The 27,988-nt window shown below is 40.1% G+C and overlaps 1 protein-coding gene across 1 annotated transcript in view; it reads left to right on the top strand.

Annotated features, from left to right (window-relative positions):
- Window positions 1-27,988, top strand: part of INTS4 (integrator complex subunit 4) — a 97,150-nt gene that overhangs the window by 56,149 nt on the left and 13,013 nt on the right. Inside the window, exons 16-20 of the mRNA XM_043994795.1 lie at window positions 9,252-9,345; window positions 12,000-12,080; window positions 13,697-13,827; window positions 20,920-20,979; window positions 26,844-27,003. Coding sequence (XP_043850730.1) covers window positions 9,252-9,345; window positions 12,000-12,080; window positions 13,697-13,827; window positions 20,920-20,979; window positions 26,844-27,003 — 526 coding nt within the window. The remainder of the gene's footprint in view (window positions 1-9,251; window positions 9,346-11,999; window positions 12,081-13,696; window positions 13,828-20,919; window positions 20,980-26,843; window positions 27,004-27,988) is intronic.

The raw sequence follows: 27,988 nt of genomic DNA, 5'->3' as shown, positions 1-27,988 counted from the left end.
TCTTCCTGAATCCAAGGCCAGTGCTCTATCTACTGTGCCCCCTAGCTGTCCCTCCCATTTAATTTCTTATGCTGACAGGCAGTACAGTGAAACCGTGAGGGGGAAGTTGAGATGTGGAAGGGATAACCATAGAAGCAGCTAAATGGCATTGTGGATAGAGCTCTGGTCTTGGAGGCAGGAAGACCCGAATTCAAATCTGGCCTCAGATATTTATTAGCTTTGTGATCCTGGGCTTCCATTTCCTCAGAATTTGGGTTGTAAAATGGGGAGTAACAGTAGCACCTACCTCCTAAGGTGGCTGTTAGGATCAAATGAGGTAATATTTGTAAAGGGCTTTGTAAACCAAAAGCCTCTCTATAAATAGTAGCTATTCTATAGGAGTGATGTGATCAGAGCAGTCCATTAAGAAGACTGCTTGGCCAGTGTTTTGAAGGAATGGATTAGAAAGGAGATAGACTGCAGACAGAAAGGACCATTTTAGAGACTGTTAAAGGAGTGTAGATAAATAAAGATGAAGACAGGAACCAAATACTGGAAGGGCTGGAATGTGGGGTCTTTGGTTTCCATGGCTTCTTCCCTTTCTGAGAATCTATGAATGGAGCTTCAGTATACGTGCAGTTCTTCTGGGGTAGAGTGTGAAACAGATGGGATGCTTAGTTTGCTTAGAACTGATAGTAATTTGTATAAAATGCATCTTGTGTTTTCTTTTAGGAATGTTTTACATATCAGCTTCTGTCTATGTGTGGTGTGCTTGTGTTCTTTGAAACAATATGCCTGCCACCCAGCTTTGGAAGTCTCACTAGAGCTATGCACATTTTTCTAATCTGGGAACTATTTCAGAAAATAGTAAGGTGGGAAGGAAATGTTTATAATCTGTAATCATCTGGGAGCAGAGTTGAAAATAGCTTTTGAAAAATCACCAAAACTGTTCTTATTTTGATCTTTCTAGCATACCTTGTTACTATGTGAGTCTCTAAGCGAAATTAATAGTAAATTCAGTGTTTGGAGATTGTCAGGGACAGAGAAATATTTGCCATAAATAACATTTGGTTTAAGAATTTAATCGGCATTTAATTTTTGTGACTGGCTTTATCCATGAATTTTAACAGAAACAAGGATGATTTTTAGAAATCAATGTATTTTAATCTGTTATATTGTTTGTACAACTCATCAAACATAGCAAATGTGTTCTTAAAATATTTCAAAAATATTTACACCCTCATATGGATTCAGTTCTGCTGAAGTGCCTCCTATTTGAACTAGGCATGAGAATGGGAAGGACTATTTCTCTCGACAAGTTTTCACTATATTTTCTTATGGGAACTTCTTGTGTCTGTCTTGAAATAATATATACTTTTTTCCATTTTGACTCTTATTCTCAGAGATACCAAATCAGTCAAAGAAAAAACATTCATTGGCCTGAGCCAATAGATTAATTGTTGGAATCATGGAGACTGATACAGAATCATTGCCTTCAGAGAACTTCCAATCTAATTATAGAAACAAAACACAAGTTAAATTATGTAACTTAGAGTGTTCTTCTGAGTGCTATTAGAATTGGTGTAACACCTGCCTTCATGATTATAGTATTTTTAGTTTATTTTTTAATTAACAAAAATATATATGCTCAGCCTCCCACTCCCTTGCAAATCGGGGTACATAGGAGGACCTTTTAAACAAATATACATTTTCAAGCAAAGCAGATTCCAACATTGGCCATGTCCAAAAAGATATTTTTCAGTGGACACTCTGAGTCCATGGTCTCTATCATTAATATAATTAAAACTGTTCATTTTCTCTTCTGTAAATACTATCTCCTGTTTGATCATGAAGTCTTTCCCATCCATAGATCTAATAGGTAACTTTTTCCTTGCTCCTCTAGTTTTTTTTACAATGTTACCTTTTATGTCTAAGTCATAAAGAATTTGCTATAAGACAGAAGGTATCCGTCAGCACCTGGTTTCTACAAGACTTTTTCCCAGGTTACCCAGCAGTTTTTGTTGAAGAATGAGGTCTCACTTCAGAAGCAGGAGTCTTTAAATTAGGCTACTCTTTTTGTTTGCTTCTGTATTTTGTTTAGTTAATCTGCTCTACTGATCAGCCTCTCTATTTCAGACCAGTACCATATTGTTTTAATGATTATTGCTTTGTTGTAAAGTTTGAGAGCCAGTACTGCCAAACCTTCTTCCCACATGTTCACTACTTCCCTTGATATTCTTAATTTTTTATTCTTTCAGATCAGTTTTGCCATTTTTCCTGTATCTCTAATAAGCTCTCTAAAGTAAATAATTCTTTGGTGGTTCCATTGGTATGGCACAGAATAAGTTAATTGTTATTATTTTTATTATATCGACTTGACCTACCCATTAACATTTGATATTTCTCAATTTTTTTAGGTCTGCCTTTGTTACTGTAGGGTATTTTGTAACTATATTCATATAGCTCTTGTATATTTCTTGGCAGCTAGACTCCCAAGTGTTTTATACATTCTGTAGTTATTTTAAATGGAATTTCTCTTTTCTAGCTCTTCTTCTTCCTGGGTCTAGTTGGTAGTGTAACCAAATACTGATGATATAATGGGTTGATTTTCTGTCCTGTAATTTTGCTGAAGTTATTAATTATTCCATTTTTTTTAGTTGACTCTGGTGTTCTATAAACCTTTATGTCATTCACAAAAGTTAAAGTTTTGTTTCTTCTTTGTCTATGTTTATTTCCTCAATTTCTTTCTTCTTGCTGCCATAGCCAACTTTTCTAGGATAAATAAAATAGTAGTAGTGATAATGGACATCCTTGCTTTACCCAGATGTTATTGGAAAGATCTCTAGTTTATTTTCAATATATATAATGCTGGGTCTTAGTTTTGGATAGATAATACTTATTACATTAGACTTCCATTTATTCTTGGTTTTCTAGTGCTTTTTAAAGCACTAGTTTTGTATTTATGGTTATAATATTAAGTTACTCTTACTATTATATACTTTATTATACTTGCAAACTACTTAGTATGAGTAAGGACTTGATCCAGTAATTTACTGATAGAGATCCCCCAAATGAGGAACCTCCCTCAGCCAATGCAAGTTGGCACCCTCACTGCAACTTAGAATCTTAGAGCTGCTTGGAGCCCTGAGCCTAGAATGTGCTGAAGCTCATACAAGCCAGGCTGTGTCAGAGTCAGGACTTGAACCTGGGGCTTTTAGGCTGAAAGGTCAGCTCTTATCAAACTATTTCATTCATATTCTAATTGAGAGGTTTTGTGGGGTCATGAAAAGGACACTGGTCTTGGAGATGTTTGAATTCTGGCTCCACCACTTTCAGCCTTTCTGACCTTGTGCCAGTCACCTGGCCTTTTCCATCCCAGGCCTCCTCACCTGCAAGTCTGAGAGAAAACAGCGTCTGCCACCCACTTTATGGGATTTCTGTAAGGAAAGCTCTTAGTACATCTTAAAGTGCTGTCAGTGAGTAGTAGCTGCTGATGGTGTACAGATTTAATCCTCATGGTAGTTTTGTGAAGTAGGTAGTGCAGGTAGTATCAAACCCACTTTGTAGATAAACTGAAATTTAGACAGGCCACATGACTTCTGGAAGTCACCCGTGTAGTTTTGCAGTGGTCTGCCTCCTATAAAACTGAGGACAGGCTCTCATTGGATTCTTGAGGCACATACATGCTTCTGTGTGTTTTCTGTCACAGACCTCTCATTGTAGGCTATAGTCTATGTTTGGACCATTACAGTATGTAGTACAGTCAGGTTGAACCCCCACCTCCCCTTCCTCCTCTCCTCCGTCCCTGAAGTGGCAAGTAATCAGATATGGGTCATACGTGTAATGTAACGATTGGAATAACGCCACCTGCTGGATACTTACTGTAGAGGAGTTCTGCCCATGAAGGGAAGGTCTTTGAGGGCAAGACCAGGAGTCAGGAAGTGACGCGGGCTAGTGGGAGGAGGAAGGAAGAGACTGGCGCTCAGTCTCGCTCGCTCTTTCCTCTGGACTCTGGCGGAGAAGGGAGCTAGAAATGTGCTCTCCCTTTAATAGATAGGAATCTAGGCCTTTTTCTCTCTCTTTACCAAATTCTTATTCTCCTTAATAAATGCTTAAAAGTCTAACTCTTGCTCAAGCTTATAATTTATTGGCGACCACTCATTAGATATTTTAGACAGTTTAGCTAGAATTTTAGCCCTTAACAGATGGCTGACCACGAAGAGGAAAGCTAAACCTGTCTTCTGATCTTCTGGTTGGGTAAGAAATTTCCCCTCCCTCTCCCTTTAAACTGCTAAGTACTGGCGCACTGGCTGTGTTTTCCCTTTAAATTTTTTCGAATGGACCTTTTAAACTCCCTAATTACCCTATTTTTTATTTTAGTCTGTTTAACCAGACAAATGGGAGATAAGATCATGTTAATGCTTTGTTTTTGTGGATTTTCTATTTTTCTTTTTATTTTTGTTAAAAGAGCCAGCAACTTACTCACACAAGGAAATATCTCTCCCTCTCCCAACCATGCTTTTTCAGAGAAACCTGAAGAGATTCCCGCAGCTTTTCCCAGTTCTAACAGTAATTGTTGCTCTAATTTTGCATGCCTGGAGGCAATGACCCACCCTCTAGTAGCTTTTAATCCCCTAGCACCTGGAGGCAAAGTGGGGGAAGAGGAATCCAGGCTTGAGTTCAAAATCAAGTCTGATTCAAATTGCTCTGGTCCCTCCCCTCCTCTCCAGACCCCACCCTCTACTCCTCCCATGGCCAAGCCCATTGCTTCCCCTGCCTGGGAAGTCCAGAGATCTAATGCTCATGCGCAACTTTCTCTAACTACATTTGCAGTTTCAGGCTCAGCCCTTCCCCAGCCTGGCTGTGCTTTTGAGACAATCTTAGAAAACTCTTTAAATTCCAGATATGCTCGTTTTGCTCATAATTTTGCTAACCTGCTTTTGTCTTTAATTAGTAATCTTATAAAGCATTTGTATGGTGAAAAGACTGACAGACAATATAGAGGGGTTAAAGAAGAAAAACTTAAGCTGAATAAGAATGACAACCATCAACATAGTTCAAGACTCTGCTTCTTTTGCCATGGAAGGGTATATATATTAGAGAAATGTAGAAGTAAGCAGCAAGGTATTGATATGAGTGTTGGGGATTTTAGATATCGGAATCAAAAGTGTTCTGAATTTACTCAGAGTAGTAATAGTATCAGTTCAGAGGTTACATAGGATTTCTATGCTATCACATATACATTTTGAAATTAATGGTATGGGTTTATTTTCATAGAGATTTTCATGCTTTTGAGATTGTGTTTTATATTTAGTTTTTAAAACAAGGAGAATATTTGTAAAAGCTTTTTATAGTCATGCGATCAAGTTTATATTTTGTAATACTCGTTAATATTAAGTTCATGCTCATTTAGATTTCCTTAGTTTGAATTTCATTGTCTTTTATTGTTCCATGTGTATTTTTTTCTATTCATCTCTAATTTTGAAACATTGCAAGATGGTTTCGATTTCATAATACAATGTTAATTCTAGGAGTATTGTGCTCCCATATTCTGAGTTGTTTGTTTTTGCTATTTTTTTTCTCTCAACTGATTATTTGATCAAACTCTTTAAAGTATTTCCCTGGCAAATTGGTTGCCATGGCAAGTGTAAATTGATTCTAGAAGTATTATTTTTGATAAGCATATTCAAAAAAAAAAAAGAGGGGAACATTTGTAAAAGTTGTCTTTGAGATTGTGTTGTGCTTTAACTTGTATTTAAATATGTTCAGATTTTTCAAAAAAGTAATTGTATGCTAAGTAAAAAAAAGGGGTATTATTTGAAATTGTTGCATAATTATATATTGTGTTCTGAGTCAAGATGTATTCACATTTTTTGCAATCATTTATTATCCTCAATTTTTAAATCCATATGAGACTTGGATTATGGGAACTTATCATTTAAGACACTAATTACCTTTATTCTGAGTTATCAGATGCCAGTTGGCCAAGGTGCCATCCAATCACAAGAGGAATACATGCAAGAGCAGACACTGAACTGTCACATGAGGGGAGACATGCATGAAGTCAAGGTATGGCCGAGAGAACGGCTTTTGACAAATGTTGAGGTTGGATTCTCTTGGTTTAATATTTTATTCTCTTTTTCCCCACAATATTGTACAGATGGCTGGAAGTATTCATCCCACCCATCTCACTTCTACACCTGGCTTCTATGCTCCCTCCTATATGCCTGATGCCATGGACATCTCAATCCCATGCATCTGATTAAGTCTGACTCAGTTTCTTCCAATATGTTCGGTAGCATGGACATATATTCCATCCACCTATTTTAAGCCTGGCATACTGTATGGGCAGTACATATTGCTCAAGTGTGGGAATGCTCATATCCCATCATTTCTCTGTTCTTTTATGGTAACCCCCATAATTATCTCAGGTGTCATGATAAATACAGTGTTGAATTTGGCCTTGACACCTGTTACCAATTATATTAGATTTTTTAATTTCTCATAATGGCATGAGGATAATTAGGCAGATGATGCAAAAAGTGATGAAACAAAGATAAAAAATTATTTTTAATAATTAATATCGCAGCAATTGTCTTCTCAATTACCCTCCATAAGGGGGGGACTATAGTAATATTATAATTTTAAAGAATGGTTCAATTTTTGTTTTATTATATGTTTCATGTATAACAACTAAGATTCTGAATTCCCTTAGACATGTTTTTGAGAACTTTCATTGTTTGATTTGATTATTGACAAAGCTATTTTAAAGTTGTATTAAGCTCAATTTTGTAGGAAATTTCCTGGCTGATTACCAGTATCCACACATCAACCCCTGAAAAGACTTCCATTCCACGACTACACCTAGAGGATATCTGAGAAAAGACTTTCAGAGACTTTAAATGAACAGTTTTGATTTGTTGTTTTTGTTGTTTTTTTTCTCTTTCTGTTATAATATACACCATCTGTAACATGTATTCTCTGCAGAGGCCCTCCCTTTGCAAGACTAATGTCAAAGCGTCGGTTCATGAGGACAAAAAAAAACGCCCCTCTGGACAAAACTTTCCTCTCTTCCTTTTCTATATTGTTGTTCACATATTATTAGTTAGCAATAGTTATCATATTGTTTTTACTGTTCCGTCAAGGAAACATTTTGTTTCTTGAGGAACAACAGGGGGGACTGTAACGATTGGAATAACGCCACCTGCTGGATACTTACTGTAGAGGAGTTCTGCCCATGAAGGGAAGGTCTTTGAGGGCAAGACCAGGAGTCAGGAAGTGACGCGGGCTAGTGGGAGGAGGAAGGAAGAGACTGGCGCTCAGTCTCGCTCGCTCTTTCCTCTGGACTCTGGCGGAGAAGGGAGCTAGAAATGTGCTCTCCCTTTAATAGATAGGAATCTAGGCCTTTTTCTCTCTCTTTACCAAATTCTTATTCTCCTTAATAAATGCTTAAAAGTCTAACTCTTGCTCAAGCTTATAATTTATTGGCGACCACTCATTAGATATTTTAGACAGTTTAGCTAGAATTTTAGCCCTTAACAGTAAGATTATGCAAAACATTATCATATTAGTCATTTTGTACAAGAAAAATTGAATAAAAGGGGGAAAAAATGAAAGAGTGAAAAATAGCCTGCTTCAGTCTGTGTTCCATCAATATCAGGTCTTTCTTTGGAGGTGGATAGTATGTTTCATCAATAGTCCTTTGGACTATTGTAAAGTTTGAGAGCTAGTACTGCCAAACCTTCTTTCCACTTGTTTTTACTACTTCCTTTGATATTCTTAATTTTTTGTTCTTTTAGATCAGTTTTGCTATTTTTGTATCTCTAATAAGCTCTCTAAAGTAAAGAATTGGATCATTGTATTGGTTTTTGTTTAAAAATTTTTTTTTTTGGATCATTGTATTGTTGAGGATAGTTAAGTCATTCACAGTTCTTCATCAAACAATATTCTTGTCACTGTGCACAATGTTCTCCTGGTTCTCTCTTCACTATACATCAGTTCATACAAGTCTTTCCAGGCCTTTCAGAAATCATCCTGCTTGTCATTTCTTATAGCACAATAATATTCCATCACCATCATATTGTGTGAACTTATATTCCTCACCAAGGCCAGCCCTGCCCCCTTTCATTCTGACCTCTAACACCATCTTCCCATTTTTGTGGACGCTGCTAGTTAGTATTCCTCTCAGTTGAATGGAAATGCGTTGCTTGTTATTGTGTCCAAATTAAAGGTGATTACATTCATTGTAGAGGCTGTGACATCAGTAGATTTCCCAGAGGTCTGCAGAGTTATGTACTATAATGAATGACTAGCTACAGGGCCTGTTGTCCTAGCCAGCCAACAAAGAGGATAATGAATTTGGCAGGTGCCCAAGTCTAGTCAGCTGCACAGCTGGTGTGGCATCTCTCACATGCTCTACCCAGAGAGCAAAGGAGAGGTAGGTCAAAGAAACACAAATAAAGAACAGGGACTTCATGGTGAGGTAGTTAGGGTTGTTTAAGTAAAATCTAGATTACCACTTGTAGGAGCTGTTATAAAAGGGGACTCTTTCTTCAGAAAGGAGTTAGACGAATGCCCAACTTTCACAAAAGCAGTTTTGGGGGCAGCTAGGTGGCATAATAGAATGCCAGGCCTGGCATCAGGAAGACACATCTTCCTGAGTTCAAATCTGGCCTTAGGCACTTCCTAGCTATGTGACCCTGGGCAAGTCATTTAACCCTGTTTGCCTCAGTTTCCTCATCTGTGAAATGAGCTGGAGAGAAAAATGGCAACCCACTCCAGGATCTTTGCCAACCAAACCCCAAATGGGGTCACGAAGAGCTAGATACAATTGAAAAATGACTGAACAATAAGTGTTGTCTGGTGGCCAGTGGGGCTTTAGCACAGGTCCTGTCACCTATCAGGAGTTCAGTTCTCTCCTCTGTAACAATGAGTGAATTGGATGGCATCCCTATTAGTTCCTTTCAACTACAAATTCTATGATCAAGAGAACTGGATTATAGGCCTGACTCTGTCACTAACTACCAATATACCCTTGGGCATGGAACTCATAGAGCCCCTTCTCTGAGCCCCACTTTTGTTATCTGGGAAAGAGGGATGTCATGATAAATGATTTCCAAGGCTCTTTTTCATCTTCCACATTTATGAGTCTAAGACATTTGAGGTCCCTTCTAACTCTGAGACTCTGTTTTAAAGTTTTTGAATTCACAAGGTGATTTGTATTTCTGTGATATTCCCCACTCACATTTGCTTCTGGGTTTTCTATCTTGCAGTGACCTGCAGAGACTTGGAGAACTTCAGTCTGACCTGGCAGGAGTAGCAGACTTTTCTGCAACTTATCTTCGGTGTCAGCTGCTTCTCATCAAGGTTCGGCCCTGGCTTGTGGTTGTGGTAGTTCTGATGTAATGTCATTTTTAAGCCCTGGGGCAAGTCTTAGAGACCACATAGTGTAGTGGGATGGTGCTGGCCTTGGAATAAGAGAGATCAGGATTGGAACTCAGTTCTGACACACTGACTAGCTTTGTGACCAGGGACATATACTGAATGCCTCTGAGCCTCAGTACTTTGATTTGTAAAATGGGGAGAATAATACCCATCCCACCTGTCTCATGGAGTTTAAAGGAAAAGTCATTGGGAGCCTTGAAGCCCAATATAAATGGGAGGAGTAGCAGTTGTTTGTTACTATTTACAGGGAGAAACTTATCCTCTTACAGATACCACATGTTTACCAGTATAATTATATTTGCCCTTTAATTAAAGAAATAATAACTCTTCCAGGAAGTAGATTATTTTTCTGTTCCTTTGGGGTAGTTGCTAAAGACTTAGGGTTTTGTGAATGTGGGACGTCAGCACACCAGGCAGCCAGGGAGACGTGTTTATGTGCTTAGGATGTCTTGCCAAGGGATGTGTTTATATTGGGATCTGGAGTGAATCATTCTTTTGATGGAAATGTAAAATTTGAATGATAAAGGACTTGCTTAAATTTTCTTGGTATTCTTTTTGGAGGCACAAGTCATTTTATAAAAGTTTAAAAAAAAATAACAACCCTAATGTTCTGTGCTCTTCAAAAGCAATCCCTTATTGTCATTTCATCTTGGCTAGCCAATAAATCTTAGGATACAGGATTGTGATCCAAGAAGCTATTTCAGGTCAGCAAAGTTAGACCAGTTAGGCTAGTTGAATTCTTTGTACCTTTCAATAGTTATCTATACAATAAGCCAATGCATTGGATTTAGGGGACATTTTAAGAGACTATTCCCAGTTGATAAGCCTGCAGCAATCATAGTCTAAAAGTACCTGACTCTTTTTAGTATTGAAAGTGATAAGGGGGCAGCTAGGTGGCACAGTGGATAAAACACTGGCCCTGGATTCAGGAGGACTTGAGTTCAAATCCAGCCTCAGACACTTGGCACTTACTTAGTGGTGTGACCCTGGGCAAGTCACTTAACCCCCATTGCCCCCACCCCCCCAAAAAAAATCCAACTTAAAAAAAAAAAGAAAGTGATTAATGATGTTATGGCTAAGGTCAGAATAAATGAGAGTGGGCAAGAGACACCAAGACAATTATCAGAAGCGTGTTAGTGTAGTATAGAGTCCCATCTCTGCCACTTAACTCATTTTCTTACTCTCTCAGCTCAGTTTTCTTATTTGTAAAATGTGGGTAATAATGCCTTTCCCTGCCTAACAGTGATAATAGGTTTTATTGATATAGTTGTTCCTGGCTACAAAATGAATGGTGTCAGTAGCCTGAGAGGAGACTTTGAACTAGTAGTTTTGCTATTAATTTACTGTTTATCCCTGAAAATATCACTTCTTTGTCTGAACTTGTTTCTACTTCTGTAAGAAAGAAGATGGCTGGACTACATGATAGCACAGGCTCCTTCTAGCTCTATTATATGATTCTGTAATAGTCTGTATCTTGTGCACTGACACTCTATATTCTGAAATCACTTACAGCACTATTACTCTGTATCCTAAAGATCCTTCCAGCTCCAGCATTCTCCTCTTTAAAATCCCTAGCTCCGGAATCCTGTCTATCAAATTTAAATGACAATGAAAAAATAATTGCCAGAAACTTACCAGCCACCTCCTCCGCACATCTCCTACTGAAAGTCAGGCTGCCTTCCCTCATTCCCAAGAACAGGCAGAGGCCTTCTGTGCAACAAACATTATTTTAAGCACCTACTATGTAGTTTTCTGTGTTAAGCACTGGCCTTAATAATAAATTTGAGTGAATTGAGACCTGATCATGGAAGATTCTAATTTTTGTTTTTAAACTTAAGATCAAAAATGCATCATAAAATTTAGTCAGAAAGGACTTTGAAGATTCCCTCGTTTTTCAGTTAAGGAAACTAATGCCCAGAGAGATGAAATAATTTGTAGAAAGTCACTCACATAGTAAGTTTTGGAGTTAGGATTCCATTCTGGGGCCTTTGCCATCATACCATAGCCAGGACCCTGACAGACTTCTGTATCACTCCCAGCCTCTGCCTCTTGGTATCCTGCTCATCTTTCAAGGCCCAATTCAGGTATTGTCTCCCCTATAAATAAGACCTTTCCAGAGTCTTTTAGCTCCCTCACCTGACCTCATAGAGCCTTGTATTTTTTTTTAATACACGTCCATTCTAGTTTGTATACATGTATTGTCCTCCTATTCAAATCTAAACTTCTTGAGGATAGGGACTGTGTGTTTTACATCTGTCTCCCCCAGCAACTAGTATTTAATATGATGCAACTAATAAGTGTAATGATTTATTAGTTTTAAAAGTATTTATCCTCATCTTCTACTATTCCCTGCCACCTAGTCTCCTGGGGACTTTTCACTAGTCAAATAACTTAAGATATACTCTGTGTCCCAAATCAACTCTTTCAGTCTTTCTGAATCTTATGAAACTGCACAGTCAGTCCATAAACATTAATTAAGCACTGCCTTTGTACCAAGCAGGGTGCTGAGCACCATGAAGTCTTTGTTGATATCATTTCATTCTTAGGCTACTGCATCATGGTTCCTTTCTTTTCAGGCCTTGCAGGAAAAGCTATGGAACATGGCCGCTCCCCTCTATCTGAAGCAGAGTGACATGGCATCAGCTGCTGCTAAACAGGTGAGTTTGGAATGATAGGCCCTTAGACACAGCCTGGCTAGACCCAAAGACTGGCTGCCTGGGTCAGATGTGTAGATTATCCCAACTTTAATGAAAGAATTGAGATAATATATGTAAAGTTCTTTACACACTTAGAGCATTATCATTCCTGATCATAGCCAATTAGGCATCTAGGTGATATATGGGATAGAATGCAAGACTTGGAGTCACTAGAAAGACCTGAATTCTAATCCTTCCTCAGACATTTACTAGTTCTGTAACTTCTGGGCAAGTCTTTTAAGCTTTGACAGTTTCCTTATCTATAAAATGAAGATAATAATACACTTTCTTCACAGGATTGTTTGAAATTTAAATGAGATAACACTTGTAAAGAGTTTTATAAACCTTAAAAATAACTATATCTATATATTTTATATATTAATAATATAATTAATGATATATATGTGCTTATTAGCTAGCATTTACTATGTGCCAGGAATTATTCTGAGTGCTTTACAAATATCTCTTTTGATCTTCACAACAACCCAGGGAAATAAGTACTAGTATTATCCCCATTTTACATTTAAGGAAATTAAGGCAGATAGAGTAAGTTACTTACCCAGCCTCACTCAACCAATAAATGTTTGAGGCCAGATTTGAATTCAAGTTTGCATGACCCCAGGCTCAGCACTGTATCCACAGGGTGTGTGTGGGTGTGTGGGTGTGTCTGTACACACACATAAATGTCAAAGCTATGGTTTTTCCAGGAGCAATGTATGACTGTGAGAATAGGACTATATGGAAAGCTGAATGACACAGAATTGACACTTTGGATTGTGGTGCTGGAGAAGATATTTGAGAGTCCCTTGGACAACAAGGAGATCAGATCAGTCAATACTTTAAAAAACTAGTTCAGACTTTTCATTGGAAGGTCAAATACTGAAACTAAAGCTTAAATACTTTAGCCATATGATGAGAAGACAGGATTTATTGGAAAAGCCCCTGGTATTGGGAAAGATTGAAGGCAAAAGGAGAAGGGGCTGGCAGAGGGTGAGATGGATAGCATCATGGCAGCAACAAACATAAGCTTGGACAGAAGACTTCAAGAGATAGTGGAGGGGGCAGCTAAGTGGCGCAGTGGATAGAGCACCAGCCCTGGAGTCAGGAGGACCTGAGTTCAAATTCGGCCTCGGACACTTGACACTTACTAGCTGTGTGACCCTGGGAAAGTCACTTGACCCTCATTGCCCCACCAAAAAAAAAGAGAGAGAGTGGAGGATAGAAAGGCCTAGTGTGCTATGGTCCATGGGGTCATGAAGAGTCAGACATGACTGGAAAACAAAAGTATACATATATAATGTACATCTAACTGTTATTGTTTATTTACTTTGAATCATTCAAAGGTAAGGATGCTTGGGCATTCCCTTGATGTTTTATAATATGCTCAGAAACAGTATTTACATTTTAAACATCAGTAATAACAGTAAAAAATCCTCTAATTTCTTTATTTGTAAAGTACTATCTCCTCCGTTGGACCGTTCTCTGTCTCTAAAGTGCCGCTAGTAGAGAATCTTAAGTGTTTTAATTGTGTGTGGGCTCATTATTGTCATTAATAGGCAACACCATTTTGTTTCCAGATCATGGAAGAAACATACAAGATGGAATTCATGTACAGTGGAGTGGAAAGCCGACAAGTGGTGATCATTCACCACATGAGATTGCAAGCCAAGGCATTGCAGCTTATAGTAACAGCACGGACCACTAGAGGGTAAGTGATCTCTTTGCCTCAGTAAGTGACAGGAAGGGAGAAGATGTTCTTCAAAAAAAGCTCTCTCTAGTGTAATACACAAGACCGTGCCGGAGTCAGAGTCAAGAAACCTCAGTTCTGAATTTGACTGCTACCAACCTGCTGCATCACCTTCACTTTTCTCTTTCTGGGCTTCAGCTTCCTGTTAAAATGAGAAGGCTGGATTAGATGGTTGCTTGATGAGTCTATTGGATCAAAGAATTCTAGATTTAGAGGTAAGGGGGACCTTGGAGGTCATCAAGTCCAGCCCCCTCATTTGCATATGAAGAAGCTGAGGTTCAGGGAAGTTAAATGATTTGCCCAGAGTCATACAGCTCTGAGATGAGGTTTGAACTCAGGTCTTCCTGATTCCAATCCTAGTGCTCTGACATTCTAGCATTCTATGGCTATAAAATTTAAGTGTGTAAGCAAGAGCTTAAAAATAATCAATCTGAATGAAAGCAGACTGCCTTACTCCCATGTACTCCAGCAAAACCCTGAAATTTGCCTTGGACTGAATGATGATTAAGAAATCCACTGAGAAACTGCAGTCAGTGATTCTTCTGCCTCAGAATTACACAAAAAGTCATCCAGAAGCCCACAAACAGTAGGAAATGAGGCCACCAGCAAAGCCAGCACAGAGATAAACTAATGGCCTTCCACTCTCATCAGGAACAAGTCAAAGATACATTTATCTTTCAGGGCTCTGTCTCCGGAGGCACTAAAGTAGAATACACCTCCCTCTCCACCCTCCCAGCAAAACCCCAAAGTGGTTAGAATTCTCTACGTTAAGGATCTTAGTCCTTAGAGAGTGGCAGTGCCCAGAGCTGCCTAACAGTACTCAAACCAGTGTAGTCTAGTCACAAGGAGCTGGAGACCCCTAGCACTCTGTCCAAAGATGGCATAGAGGACCCTAAACATCAAAGATCCAGAGGGACCTAATCCTAGGAGAAGGAAGTCAACACAGGAACTGAGGGGACCCCAGAAGAAACCAAGCTGGGTCAGCTGTCCCATGCAAAGGACCAGTAGTGAGTTGAAACTGGCCTGGGTGTAAAACCCCAATTCAAAAACTAAAGAGAAAGAGAAAAGTAAATTAAACAAAACATCAACTATTATGAAGAGTTATTGTAGGTCTAGAGATTTCCCCAAAAGAAGCATAACTGTAACAACTGCAAGAAAGAGATTCGGGGGGGCGGGGGTAACGGCAGGAATGGGTTTTTTCAAAGATTACATGAATACCTAGAAGAAATGAAGCAAGAGATTTAAAAATAAATAAATCTTCTAGAGGAAAGAGTTTGAAGAGTAAGTAACTTAGAAAAGAAAATGGTAAAGTTTACTCATGAAATGGATTTCCTGAAAAGTAGAATAGACCAAAAAGAAACTGGTTGGCTCCACCAGACAGCAAGTCATATTAAAGAACAAAATCAAAAGTTTGAAAAAGTAGAAGAAAATTAAAATATCTGGTATCAGAAACAAATGACCTCAAAAAACAGGTTAAGGAGAGAAAATTTAAGAATCATCGAACTCTGAAAACCATGATTTAAAAAAAAAAAAAGCCTGTACATTATATTTCCAAAGTCATAAGTGAAAGCTGCCCAGATCTATTAGAACCAATGTACAAAAAGAAGAGAGAAAAAAAATCTGCCACTTATCTCCTGAGAGAAACTCTGAAAGGAAAAATCCTAGGAATGCCATAGCCCAAATCCGGAGCTTCTACTTCAAAGAAAAACTACTGCAAGCATGCAGAAAGAAGCTGTTTGGATACCAAAGGACAACAGTCAGGATCACATGAGACCTGCCAGTTTTCTATTCTAAATGAAAGATTTTGCAGTACAGCAATGCAGAAGGTATAAGATACAGGCGTCCAGCCAAGAATAGCTTACCCTGCAGAACTCCGTGTATCAACCTACAGGGGAAAGAGGAAGGGATCGATGTCCAGTAGGCATTTTAAACTCAACATTGTCAAAACTGAACTCATTATCTTTACCCTTAAGCCCCCACCTATCCCTACCCCCAGCTTCCCTATTTCTGTCAAGGGCAACACTATCTTCCCAGTCCCTTAGGTTCACAGCCTAGGTATCACCCTCAGCTTCACAGTAACTCTCACTCATCCATCCAGTCTGTTTCCAAGGCCTTTTGATTTTACCTTTGCTACATCTCTTGAGTACACCTCTGATACTGCCACCACCTCGGTGCGTCATTAAATGCCTAGATGATTCCTACAGCCTGCTGATGCGTCTGCCTTTGTCACATCTCTGTCCACTCCAGTTCATACCCCATTCAGTCACCAAAGTGATTTTCCTAAAGCACATGTCTGACCATATTACTCCCACTGCCCAGCAAACTCCAGTAGTTCCCTATTTCCTCCATGATCAAACACAGAACCCTCTGTTTAGTGTTCAAAGCCTTTCACAACCTGAGCCCTTGCCACCTTTCCAGTCTTCTCACACCTTACTCCCTGCCCAGTATTTATCAATCCAATGACACTGGCCTCCTTGCTCCTCCATGAACAGGACACTCCATTTTTTAACTCTGGCCATTTTCTCTGGATGTCTCCTATGCCTGGAATGCTCTTCTTCCTCTGCTTTGACTGCTGTCTTTCTTGACTTCCTTTAAGTCCTAACTAAGGGGTAGGTAGGTGGCACAGTGGATAATGCACCGGCCCTGGAGTCAGGAGGACCTGAGTTCAAATGCGACCTTAGATACTTGCCACTTACTAGCTATGTGACACTGGGCAAGTCACTTAACCCTCATTGTCCCATTCCCCACCCCCCCAAAAAAAAAGAAATTCCAGGATAAGTCCTAATTAAAATAATACCTTCTACAGGAAGCATTCCCTAACCCCTAGTGCTTTTCCTTTGTTAAATATTCTTATTTATTCTTCATATAACTTGTTTATACAAATTTGTTTGCTTATTGTTTTTGCCATTAGATTGTGAGCTCCTTGAAGTCAGGTACTGTCTTTCACCTCTTTTTTGTATCCCCAGTGCTTAGCACAGTACCTAGCACATAGTAGGCACTTAAGAAATGTTTATTGACTGACTAGTAGTTGAGGGGATCAGAAAAAAGGCTTCATGTAGAAGGCAATCCTAACTTTGTGTTGAAGGAAGAAAGGGATTTTGTGAGGCAGAGGTGAGGAGACTGCACTCCAGGCATGGGGGATGACCAATGGGAAAGCACAAAATGCAGTGGGAGGCTCCTGAGTGAGAAACAGAAGGGGTGGGGGGAGGCCTTCTGGATTGGGTCAAAGAGCAAATGATGGGGAATCTTTGCACTATGAGGCTGCAAAGACAGGCTGGGGCAAGGTTGAGAGTGGCTTCAAAAGCTAACCAGAAAAAAAAAAGCTAACTAGGAGAGTTTATATTGTGTCTCCAAAGCAATAGAAAGCCATGGAATGACTTTGGTTAAGTAGGAGAGTGACGTGGTCAGAGACGTGCTTAAGGAAAATCACTTTGGCCGCAGTGTTGAGAGACTAGTTAGGAGACCTTGGTGATCATCTTGGCGAGATGGGACAAGGACCAGAGCTAAGCGAATAGACAGAATCTTGTGGAGGCAGAAATGGCGAGATTTGGCAACTGACTGGATATATGAGGCGAGAGTTAGGTATTTGAGTAGGAAGAGGTTGCAAGAATAGTGGTGCCTTCTGCACAAATAAGGAAGTTTAGAATTGGGAGTTTTTTGGAATTGGGCCTGTTTTGGAAATACTGTGTTTGAGAAGTTTTCAGGAGAACCAGGTATAACTGGACTAGGTGATTGGTGATGAGGGATAATAATGAAACCCATTTGAGTTGATGAAGTTACCAAAAGAAAACAATAAAGAAAGAAAAGAGCAGGAGATCTGGTATAGACCCTTAAGGAACATACAGAAGTGGAGAGGGTGGGGGGAGGGGCATGATCTGGATGGTGATAAATCAGTAAGGGAGTCTGAAGGAGTGATCAGATGGGGAAAACGGATGACCCCGGGAGCCAAGTGCCACCAAAGCTCAGAGAGGGTGATCACCATGTCAAATGCAGCTGACAGGTCTGGAAAGATGAGGACTGCACAGACCACCAAATTGGGTATTACTGGCATTACTTGTAACTTTGGGAAGAGCAGTTTGAATCAAGTAGAGTCGGGAAGTTAAACTGCAAAGAGGTGAGGAATGAGTGAGAGTAGGAGGAGCAGAAGGAGGTAGTACAGACAGCTTGAGATATCCAGTGGTGAACTGAGGGGGCAGTGGGGCTTAGTGAAGGTTTGAGGTTTTTTAGTGAGGCAATTGGGGTTAAGTGACTTGCCCAAGGTCACACGGCTAGTAAGTGTTAAGTGTCTGAGGCCGGATTTGAACTCAGGTCCTCCTGACTCCAGGGCTGGTACTCTATCCACTGTGCCACCTAGCTGCCCCCCTAGTGAAGGTTTTTAAGCATAAGGGAGATTTGGGGGCATTTGAAGTCAAAAGTGAAGGATTCAGTAGGTGAAGCAAAGTCAACTTTGCTCTTTGGTTTTCTAGTTTTTTTTACTATACCATCTTGACTCTGACAAGATTTACAAGTGTGCTGGAGAATAAAAGATAAATTTGGGAAGGAGGGGAGAGGGTGTTGATTACAGGTATCTCAGGTAAGAAAAAGCAGCCAGACGAGACAAGTACATCATTGCTAACGAAGACCAACAAATAGAAGGTTTAGACATTTAGAAAGACTTAAGACATAACACAGCAACATTGTTTGATGAAGAACTGTGAATAACTTGACTATTCCCATCAATACAATGATCCAAGACAATGCCAAAGGACTATTGATGAAACATACTATCCACCTCCAAAGAAAGAACTGATATTGATGGAACACAGACTGAAGCAGGCTATTTTTCACTTTCTTTCATTTTTTCTTTTAATCAAGTTTTCTTGTACAAAATAACAAATATGGTAATGTTTTACATAATCACACGTGTATAACCCATATCTGATTGTTTGCCGCCTCAGGGAGGGGAGGGACGGGAGGGAAAGAGGGATAAAAATTGGAACCCAAAATTATAAATAAAAATATTTGTTATTAAAATAAAGAAAAACCTGTGGACATTTGATCAGAAAAAGATATTAAAGGCATCTTTGGGGGAAATTTTTCTTTTTCTTTTCTTTTTTTTGTGGGGTAGTGAGGGTTAAGTGACTTGCCCAGAGTCACACAGCTAGTAAGTGTTAAGTGTCTGAGGCCGGATTTGAACTCAGGTCCTTCTGAATCCAGGGCCGGTGCTTTATCCACTGCGCCACCTAGCTGCCCCTGAATTTTTCCAAAAAAAAAAAAAGAAAGAAAGAAAGAAAGAAAGAATGCATAACCTGAATGAAGCAGAATTAGAAGAATATTGTATACACAGCCTGTGATCGTGAGGAAAAGTAAAAGAGAATGAAGAACAAATTCTGTTAGGGATGTAAAAGGTATTTATTGACATGGTATTGTTAATACTTCATGCATTAAACCTAATTTAACTATAAGTATTTTTTAATTTTTATTTATAGTTTTGGGTTACAATTTTTATCACTTTTTCCCTCCCCACCTCTCCCCTCTCTGAGGTGGCAAGCAATCAGATATGGGTTATACGTGTATGATTATGTAAAACATTTTGTACAAGAAAAAAAATGAAAGAAAGTGAAAAACAACATGCTTCAGTCTGTTACATCAATATCAGTTCTTTCTTTGGAGGTGGAGAGTATGTTTCATCAGTAGTCTTTTAGGATTGTTTTGGATCATTGTATTATTGAGAATACTCAAGTCATTCACAATTCTTCATCAAACAATATTGCTGTCTCTGTTGTACAATGTTCTCTTGGTTCTGCTCATTTCACAATACATCATTTCATACATATCTTTTCAGGCCTTTATGAAGTCATCTTGCTTATCATTTCTGTTGTTGTTGTTGTGAGGCAGTTGGGGTTAAGTGACTTTTGCCCAGGGTCACACAGCTAGTAGGTGTCAAGTGTCTGAGGCTACGTTTGAACTCAGGTCCTCCTAACTCCAGGGCTGGTGTTCTATCCACTGTGCCACCTAACTGCCCCTCTTGCTTGTAATTTCTTATATCACAATACTATTCCATCATCTCCATATACCACAGTTTGTTTAGCCATTCCCCAATTGATGGGTATTCCTTTGATTTTCTTAGCCACCACAAAAAGAGCTGCTATAAATATTTTTGTACAAATAGGTCTTTTTCCCTTTTGGGGGATGTCTTTGGAATATAAACCTAGCAGTGATATTGCTGGATCAGAGTGTATGCACAGTTCTATAGCTCTTTAGGCATAGTTCCAAATTGCTCTCCAGAATGGTCAAATCTTTTCACAACACCACCAACTATAAGTAGTTGTTGACAAGTTTAGTTAATTTAATTTTTGATCATTGTTAAGTTTTTAATAATCATTTAAAAATAAAATGAATAGATCCAAATGAAAATATAGTTTTTAATTGGTAACTGACTGGTTAGGCATGTATCTTATATGTAATTAAACAGAGATACTCAAATAGGTACTGTCTGTGGTATAAATATGTTCATTACTGTATAATTTGGACCTTGAGCCTTCTCACTGTAGAGTTATACACAGAAGATAGGACTGCACATGTGTAACTTATATCGAATTGCTTGAGTTCTTAAGGGGGGTTGGGGGAGGGAGGAAGGAGGAGAATTTGGAACACAAAGTTTTAAAAATCGATGTGAAAATTTCTTTATGCATGTAACTTGGGGAAAATTCTGGATGAATGAATGAATGACATGCTCAGAAGACAGGTTCTCCTCTTTTAGATTTGAAAACAAGTTCTTGCCACCAAAGTCTGTGGCCCTGCCAAACAGTTGGGTATCATTTTATCAGTGGGAATGGCATTATCAAGGCTGCATCGCCGTCTGCTTTGTCTCCTAAGGTCCCCTGAGGACCAAGGGCCCTTTCCATCTGACTTGGAACTGAAACCTTCCAGCTGTGTTTTCTCTTCCAGTAGAACATGAGCCCCCTTGTCTTTGTGTACCCAGCTCCTTAGCCCAGGGCTTTGCCAAAGTTGGTGCTTAAGAAATGCTGTATTCACTCATTGGTACTGTCCTCTCAATTTTCTCCCTTACAGAATGGAGCCCCTTTTTGGAATGTGTGAAAAATTCTTACAAGAAGTGGACTTGTTTCAGAGGTAAGCATTTGATTGTGTTCTTTCAGTCTCTTAAGTTTATCTCTCATTAAGTTATCTCTTAAGTTAAGCTCTCATTTTACAGATGGGAAATTAAAGTTCATCAAGGTGACTTGCTCGAGTCACATAGCTAGAAGGGGTAGAGGTGAGTCTTGAATCAAAGTATTCTCTCACCAGATCTAGTTCTGTACAAGGCCAAAATGGAAAGTCCAGATCTTAGGGCAGAAAGAAACCTCAAAGGACAGAAATACCCATTACGATATCCCTGACTATGATTTCCTGGCCTGCTCATTACCTCAAGAAATAGAACATTCCATTGAATATTAGATTTTTAAATTATGATCAGAAATAACAGATTATTAGGTTTTCCTTGATGTTGACCTAAAATTTTTCTACTGTAACTTTCAATCATTGGTCCTAGTTGTGCATTCTAGGGTCAAGCATTCTGCTCCCTCTTCCACATAGGATCATAAGATGATAGACTGAGAGCTGGAAGGGACTTTAGAGGCTGTTGAGTCCAACTTCCTTATTTCACATGATAAGAAAACTGAGACAGAGAAGTGAAGAAGACAGAGGTGAAGTAACTGAGGCAGGATTTTGCCTACAGGATTTGAATCCAGGTCTTCCTGACTATGTGTCCAGGACTCTGACCATTACTTCATGTTGCCTCTATACATGATAGCCTGTAACATATTCAAATACATCAATCATGTCTCCCTTAAGTCTTCTTTTCTTTAGACTAAAGATGGGGGAAGCTAGGTGGTGCAGTAGATAGAGCACCAGTCCTGGATTCAGGAGGATCTGAGTTCAAATGCAGCCTCAGACACTTAACACTTACTAGCCGTGTGACCCTGGGCAAGTCACTTAACCCTCATTGTCCCACCAAAAAAAAAAAAAAAGAGGGCAGCTAGGTGGCGCAGTGGATAAAGCATTGGCCCTTGATTCAGGAGGACCTGAGTTCAAATCCAGCCTCAGACACTTGATACTTACTAGCTGTGTGACCCTGGGCAAGTCACTTAACCCTTATTGCCCAGCCCCAAAAAAAAGAGTGACCACTCCCCATTTTCTTGTTGAGGAAATTGATGCTTGGAGAGGCCAAATCATTTGCCTCAGGGCCACATAACTAGTCATTGTTAAAGCTGGGATTTGTATGTAGTTTTCTGTTCACTTCAGTTCCAATCCTATTTCTTATATATTATATCATCTCTTGGTCTATTCAGCCTAGCCTATTCATGACCCTGAGCCCTTATGTTAAAATTCATACACCATGACTCTAAGTTAAAGAACTTTTCAAACTCTCATTTAGTCCATATTTGCTTTTACTTTACATATATTTCTAATGACCTGAGTGCTCTTATTACTCTCAGAATTAGAGGACCAGAATTCAGATCTTGCTTATGGTCTTTATCACTTTATTATGACCTTGGACAAATTAGATCACCTCACTGAACCTTAATTTTCTTATCTGTAAATTGAGGGTGCAAATATTTTTATACTACCTACCTCAATATTGTGAGGTAGGGCTATTTTCAGCATTAGACTAGAAAAGGAACTTAAAAGTGATTCACAATTCAAGGTCTCTGTATAAATTTATTCTATTATAATCATCAAGAATTTTGAGGGCTGTTTATAGAATTGGGTTAAACTCCATTGAGTCAGAACTGATTTTCTCCTAGCTTCTCAGAAAGCAGAACTGGAAATGACAGGGAAAAGTTTAGGGAATCTGATTTTGGCTGAATTTATGTAAAAATTTCTTAGCAATTGGAGCCATCCAATAATGGAATGGACTGGCTCGTAAGGTAGTGAGATTCCCACCACTGGAGGTATTCAGGTGGAACCTGGATGACAACTTGTTGAGGATTTTGAGATTCTTTTATGTTAAGCATCTACCAAATCTTGGTTCACTGACTAAAATCTGTGATGGTTAAGGTCTCTTCTGTCTAATTTATTCCTGTGTCTTGAGCATGGCCACTTCTAAACCTTTCCAATCATGAACATCCTTCTGCCTTTAAAGAATGACTCATCTTTTTCCCAAGCTTGGTGCCAAGTATCCATTGTTGCCATTGTGTCCCTAAGCCAAGATAACAACAGTTGGAATCAGTGGATTTGGCTGTATCGGGTGCCTGGTGAGCGGGTAGAATGGAGGTCATGGCCATCACTGAATCCTTCATTGACCTCGATTACATGCTCTTTATGTTCCAGTGTGATTCTCTCTCACCATGGCAGGTTCAGGGGCATTGTCAGGGCTGGGGATGGAAAGCTTGTGGTCAGTGAAGGAGCCATTACTACCTTCCAGATGTATGATTCCACCGGTATTAAGTGGGGAAATACTATGGCTGAGTCCATTGGTGCCTCTTTTATCTTGGAAAAGGCTAGGGCTAACCTTAAGGATGAAATTGAGTGTATCTTTTGCTGATGCTCCTATATTCATGATAAGAGTAAACTATAAAAAATGCTTTCAGTAATGACTTCAGCACTACCAACTGTTTGACCTCCCTAGCTTAAGTCATCTATTACAATTCAGGTATTGTGGAAGAGCTCATGACCACAGTTTATGCCATGACTTCTTTTTTTTGGGTGGGGGGGAGGTTGAGGGTTAAGTGACTTGCCCAGGGGTCACATAGCTAGTAAGTGTCAAGTGTCTGAAGCCGGATTTGAACTCAGGTCCTCCTGAATCCAGGGCCAGTGCTTTATCCACTGTGCCACCTAGCTGCCCCTATGCCATGACTTCTACCCAGAAAACAACAATAATAATAATAACTAACATATATGGCGCTTCACTCACTGGAGAAATGATCTTGTAGGCAGCTCGGTGTGAGATCCAACTAAGCCAGCTAACAGAGGGAAACTGGGACAGACCTGCCTGTGTTGTTATCACTGACCTATTTTTATTCACTATGACAAGACCTCTGTGTTTGGATCCTACCCTGGAAGTATCCAGTATATTGCATGAGGATGAAGTAAAGGAAGAGCAGCTGACCCTGACCAGCCAAAAACCCAAGCTGGAGACAGTCTAGCTTAAAGCAGCACTTGGGTGGTTGTCAGCATAGCTCAAAGGGCTTCAGGGAATTGCAGAGAGGGCAGGAGATCACAGAGGGGTGCTTTTATGAGAGACAGACTGACAGCAACTCCTGACTCACACTTGATCTCTCCTTTGTATAAAATTATTGAGAATCATCTGTGTGTCCTGGATGAAAATCTTGGAAAGGAACAGTGGGGCTTTTGCCAAAGTAAGGTTAGCCTCTGACAGATACAGTTATGGACAAGACTGTGTTGAGTGATATGCTGAAAACTGCCATAAATTCAGTATGACCTAAGCATTCACCAGTGCCCTATTATACAGCTTACTACCTGTGTGTTATCTTAGGCTTCTGGGGTCATGTTACCTTGATCTTTAACTGATGGCTTCTGGATGATGTCGGAAGTTCTTTCTGTCTTCTGATATATGATACTATATTCTGGGCAGAATCCAAACAAAAAGATTTCCTGTGGAAACCAGATTTCTCTAAATGCCCCATCCACGGATAACATTCTACTAATTATTGAACATTGCAAATTTCCTCAGGGAAGTTGACAGCCAATGAAGATTTAAGCACATTGGAAGAGCAAAGTGAGTGAAAAATGCGGATTGCCTAGACATGATGCATAGCTAGATGTGCATCCTGTTAGGTAGTGCAGGGGCAGCTAGGTGGCGCAGTGGATAGAGCACCAGCCCTGGAGTCAGGAGGACCTGAGTTCAAATCTGGCCTCAGACACTTAACACTCACTAGCTGTGTGCCCTAGGCAAGTCACTTAACTCCAATTGCCTCACCAAAAAAAAAAAGGAAAAGAAAAGAATATAGGTAGTGCAGTGGATAAAGTACCGGCCCTGGATACAGGAGGACCTAAGTTCAAATCTGTCCTCAGACATTTGACATGTACTAGCTGTGTGACCCTGGGCTAGTCACTTAACTCTTATTGCCCCTCAAAATAACTATATATATATATATAGAGAGAGAGAGAGAGAGGGTGTTATTTTTTTTTTTTTGTGGCTATCAGTGCAGCATGATGGATAGAGAGATAGAGGAATGAATTAGTTTTGGACAAGTAGCATAGATCTATTAGCTGGACAGTAAGGTGGGCCTAAAATTGAATTGGAAAAAAATCAGGGTGGATTTTATTTGGGCAATTTTGCAGTACTTTCAGTGTTGCTAAACTGCTCATTTCTCCCAAAGCCTCTCTAATAGTGTTATCCCTTATTAATGCTATAGGGCAGCAAATCCAAATTACTGTTTGCTCCAAGAGCAGTATAAAGTCACATAGTAGACATAAGGTTGCCACATCTTACCAGTAATTAAATGGGTAGGAGAAGTGCCTGGAACCATCAGCAAGGACACACCTGCCCAGGAAAAGCTGGTGAGGTGATAAGAAGGCAGGACAGTGGCTGGCTGGAGCTGACCATTCCATTGGTATCCTGGAGATGTTCCAAGACCCAGAGACAGCCTCCAGCATGTTACAGGCTTCCTCTATTGAGGGTTTACAGGAAGAAGTGGCTAGGAATCCTACAGGATGGTCAGGTAGGTGTGGGAAGGGTAGGACAAAGAGCACAAATCCTCCAAAAAGAAAGACCGCTTGTTGTCTGAGGAGGTCCTGAGGAAGAGCGTCCCGCTTGGGCACCTGCTCTCTTTAAGGCCCTGCGCCATGACCTGTCTGGGCAGCTCTGGACAAGCCCTTCTCTGACCCTCCGTCATATACATGCCGTCGTCCTGGGGCTCCTTCTGTAAGGTCCTGCAGAGTACCACAGTTTCCATCCCTGCCCTTGATTCTTGTTGCCATTCCCAGACCTAGTATTATCTTACGTTTATATGATACTCAGAGAAGCAATATTCAGGTAGGACTTTAAGAATCAGCCTTGGGGTCAGGGAGACCTGAATTCAAGTCCCACCTCCTCTCCATTGGCTATGTGACCCTGGGAGCACCACTTCTTAGTGCTCTGGCAGTTCTGCAAGACTAGATGCTGATCTTCGTTGGTAGAGGAAATTTCTTTGCGGGGAGTTCCCTGTGCCAATCACATCACAGGTCTAGTCCTAAATATCAGATGTAACACTAACACACATTATCTCTTTTAATGCTCTACAGTAATCTAGTGAGGTTGCATTACAAATATTATTATGTCCATCTTGCAGATGAGACAACTGAGGCTCTAAGAAATTGTGGCTTAGGTTACTTTGGGCAGGCTGGTTAGTGGCAGACCCAGGATTCAAAACCTAGTCTTTTTATGCCAACTTTGATAGCCTTTATACTGTACCACAGCTAACCTCTTCCTGTCTGACACAGTTCCCAGAACTAGTTCTTCTTCCCCCTTTTGCCGAGTGTTTGCAATTTCTAATAAAACTATGCCATGATATATGTATTTCAGTCCAAAAATTCCTGACATTCATTGATTTGGATCACTTAAGGAATGAATACCTCCTTTTCTTATAGAAATCTGTAAATTTGAAATTCTATTTTATGACCATTCTAAATGGTTTTTTAGAGTGATTCCCAGAATAAACACTGGGTTTAAGTGATCTGAACCATGAAATAGTAGGGGGCAGTAGGAAAAGCATAGAGAGCTAATAAGAAGAAATACAGCTTATTCCCAGCTAGTCACTGTCGGGGTACCTTTCTGAGGCTTGGTTTCATGATGCCCCTTCAAAATAGATGTGATGGCATTTGCACCACCTTTCTTACAAGATTGTTGTAAGGATCAAGGGAGGTCTTCAGGGGCTCTGTTAGCTCTAAGTTGTTATGTCAAGAGAAGTAGTTAAAAAGGTAATGGTGACTCTGTGGATATTGTGAACAAAAGCGATGTGGTCAGTCATTTTCATATGTATCTTCCCAATCAGATGCTTCATCTCCGAGTTGCCTCACTTGCAGGACAGCTTTGTAGACAAACTTCTAGACCTCATGCCCCGACTGATGACTTCCAAGCCTTCAGAAGTAGTAAAAATTCTGCAGGCCACTCTTCGACAGAGTACTTTCCTTCACCTTCCCTTGCCAGAACAGGTCAGTTTCTACATGCATGGTCTGCGGTTCAGTGGCCATTCACTGAGTGTCTGTGTTATGTGTAAGGTCTCTGTTTGGGGGGAGGAAGCCAGACAGCCAACCAGACATAGTCCATGCCTCTGAGGAGCTCTCAGCCTATACTAGGGGAAGAAGACACTGATGTGAATAACCACAGCACAAACTATAATATGGGGGCAGCTAGGTGGCACAGTGGATAGAGCACTGGCCCTGGAGTCAGGAGGATCTGAGTTCAAATTCGGCTTCAGACACTTAACACTTACTAGCTGTGTGACCCTGGGCAAGTCACTTAACCCCAATTGCCTCACCAAAAAAACCCCCTGTAATATGGAAGTGCCTTTCAAAGAAGTACAGACAGAAAATCATGAGATTTCAGAGATGACACTTCACAGTGGGCTGGAGGAATTAGGAGGATGTGGCATTGGATCTGGGCTTGAAGGACAAGTACAGACCGTAGTGTTGCAGCTTGGTGGGGGGGGGCAGTGAAGGGAACATTAGGAGCAGAAAAGGAGGAGAGAGATCATGGATCTCAATGGGGATGTCTGCTCAGAGCATAGTGTCATAGGGTATAGATCAGGCTGGTGGCCCTCCCAGAATCCTCAGCTCACAACTTTAGGTTGGGTCCTGTAGGTCATGGAGAGGCATGAAAGGTTTGGAGCAAGAGAGTCACAGGGTCAGAGCCTGGCTTTAGGAAGATAGACCTACCATGAGCAGCAGGGTTTGGGGGAGGAGAAACTAGAAGCAGAGGGGCTAAAAGTGTACATGTGAAACATTTGGTAGTAATAGAAACAAATGAGCCAGAGAAATCCAGACATTTCTGTACTGTCCTCATTGGCCTATAACTTCAACAACCTGGAAGAGGAGAGGAAAATACTAAATTTAAAGTCAGAACTGGGTTCAAATCCTGACTTTGGCTTACAGTACTTATGACTCTAAGCAAGTCATTTTCTTGCCTCTGGGCCACAAT

The sequence above is a fragment of the Dromiciops gliroides genome, chromosome 3, assembly GCF_019393635.1.
Source record: "Dromiciops gliroides isolate mDroGli1 chromosome 3, mDroGli1.pri, whole genome shotgun sequence".
NCBI classification, from domain to species: Eukaryota; Metazoa; Chordata; class Mammalia; order Microbiotheria; family Microbiotheriidae; genus Dromiciops; species Dromiciops gliroides.
The sequence above is the reverse complement of the archived record's forward strand: the minus strand, read 5'-3'. Positions and strand labels throughout refer to the sequence as shown.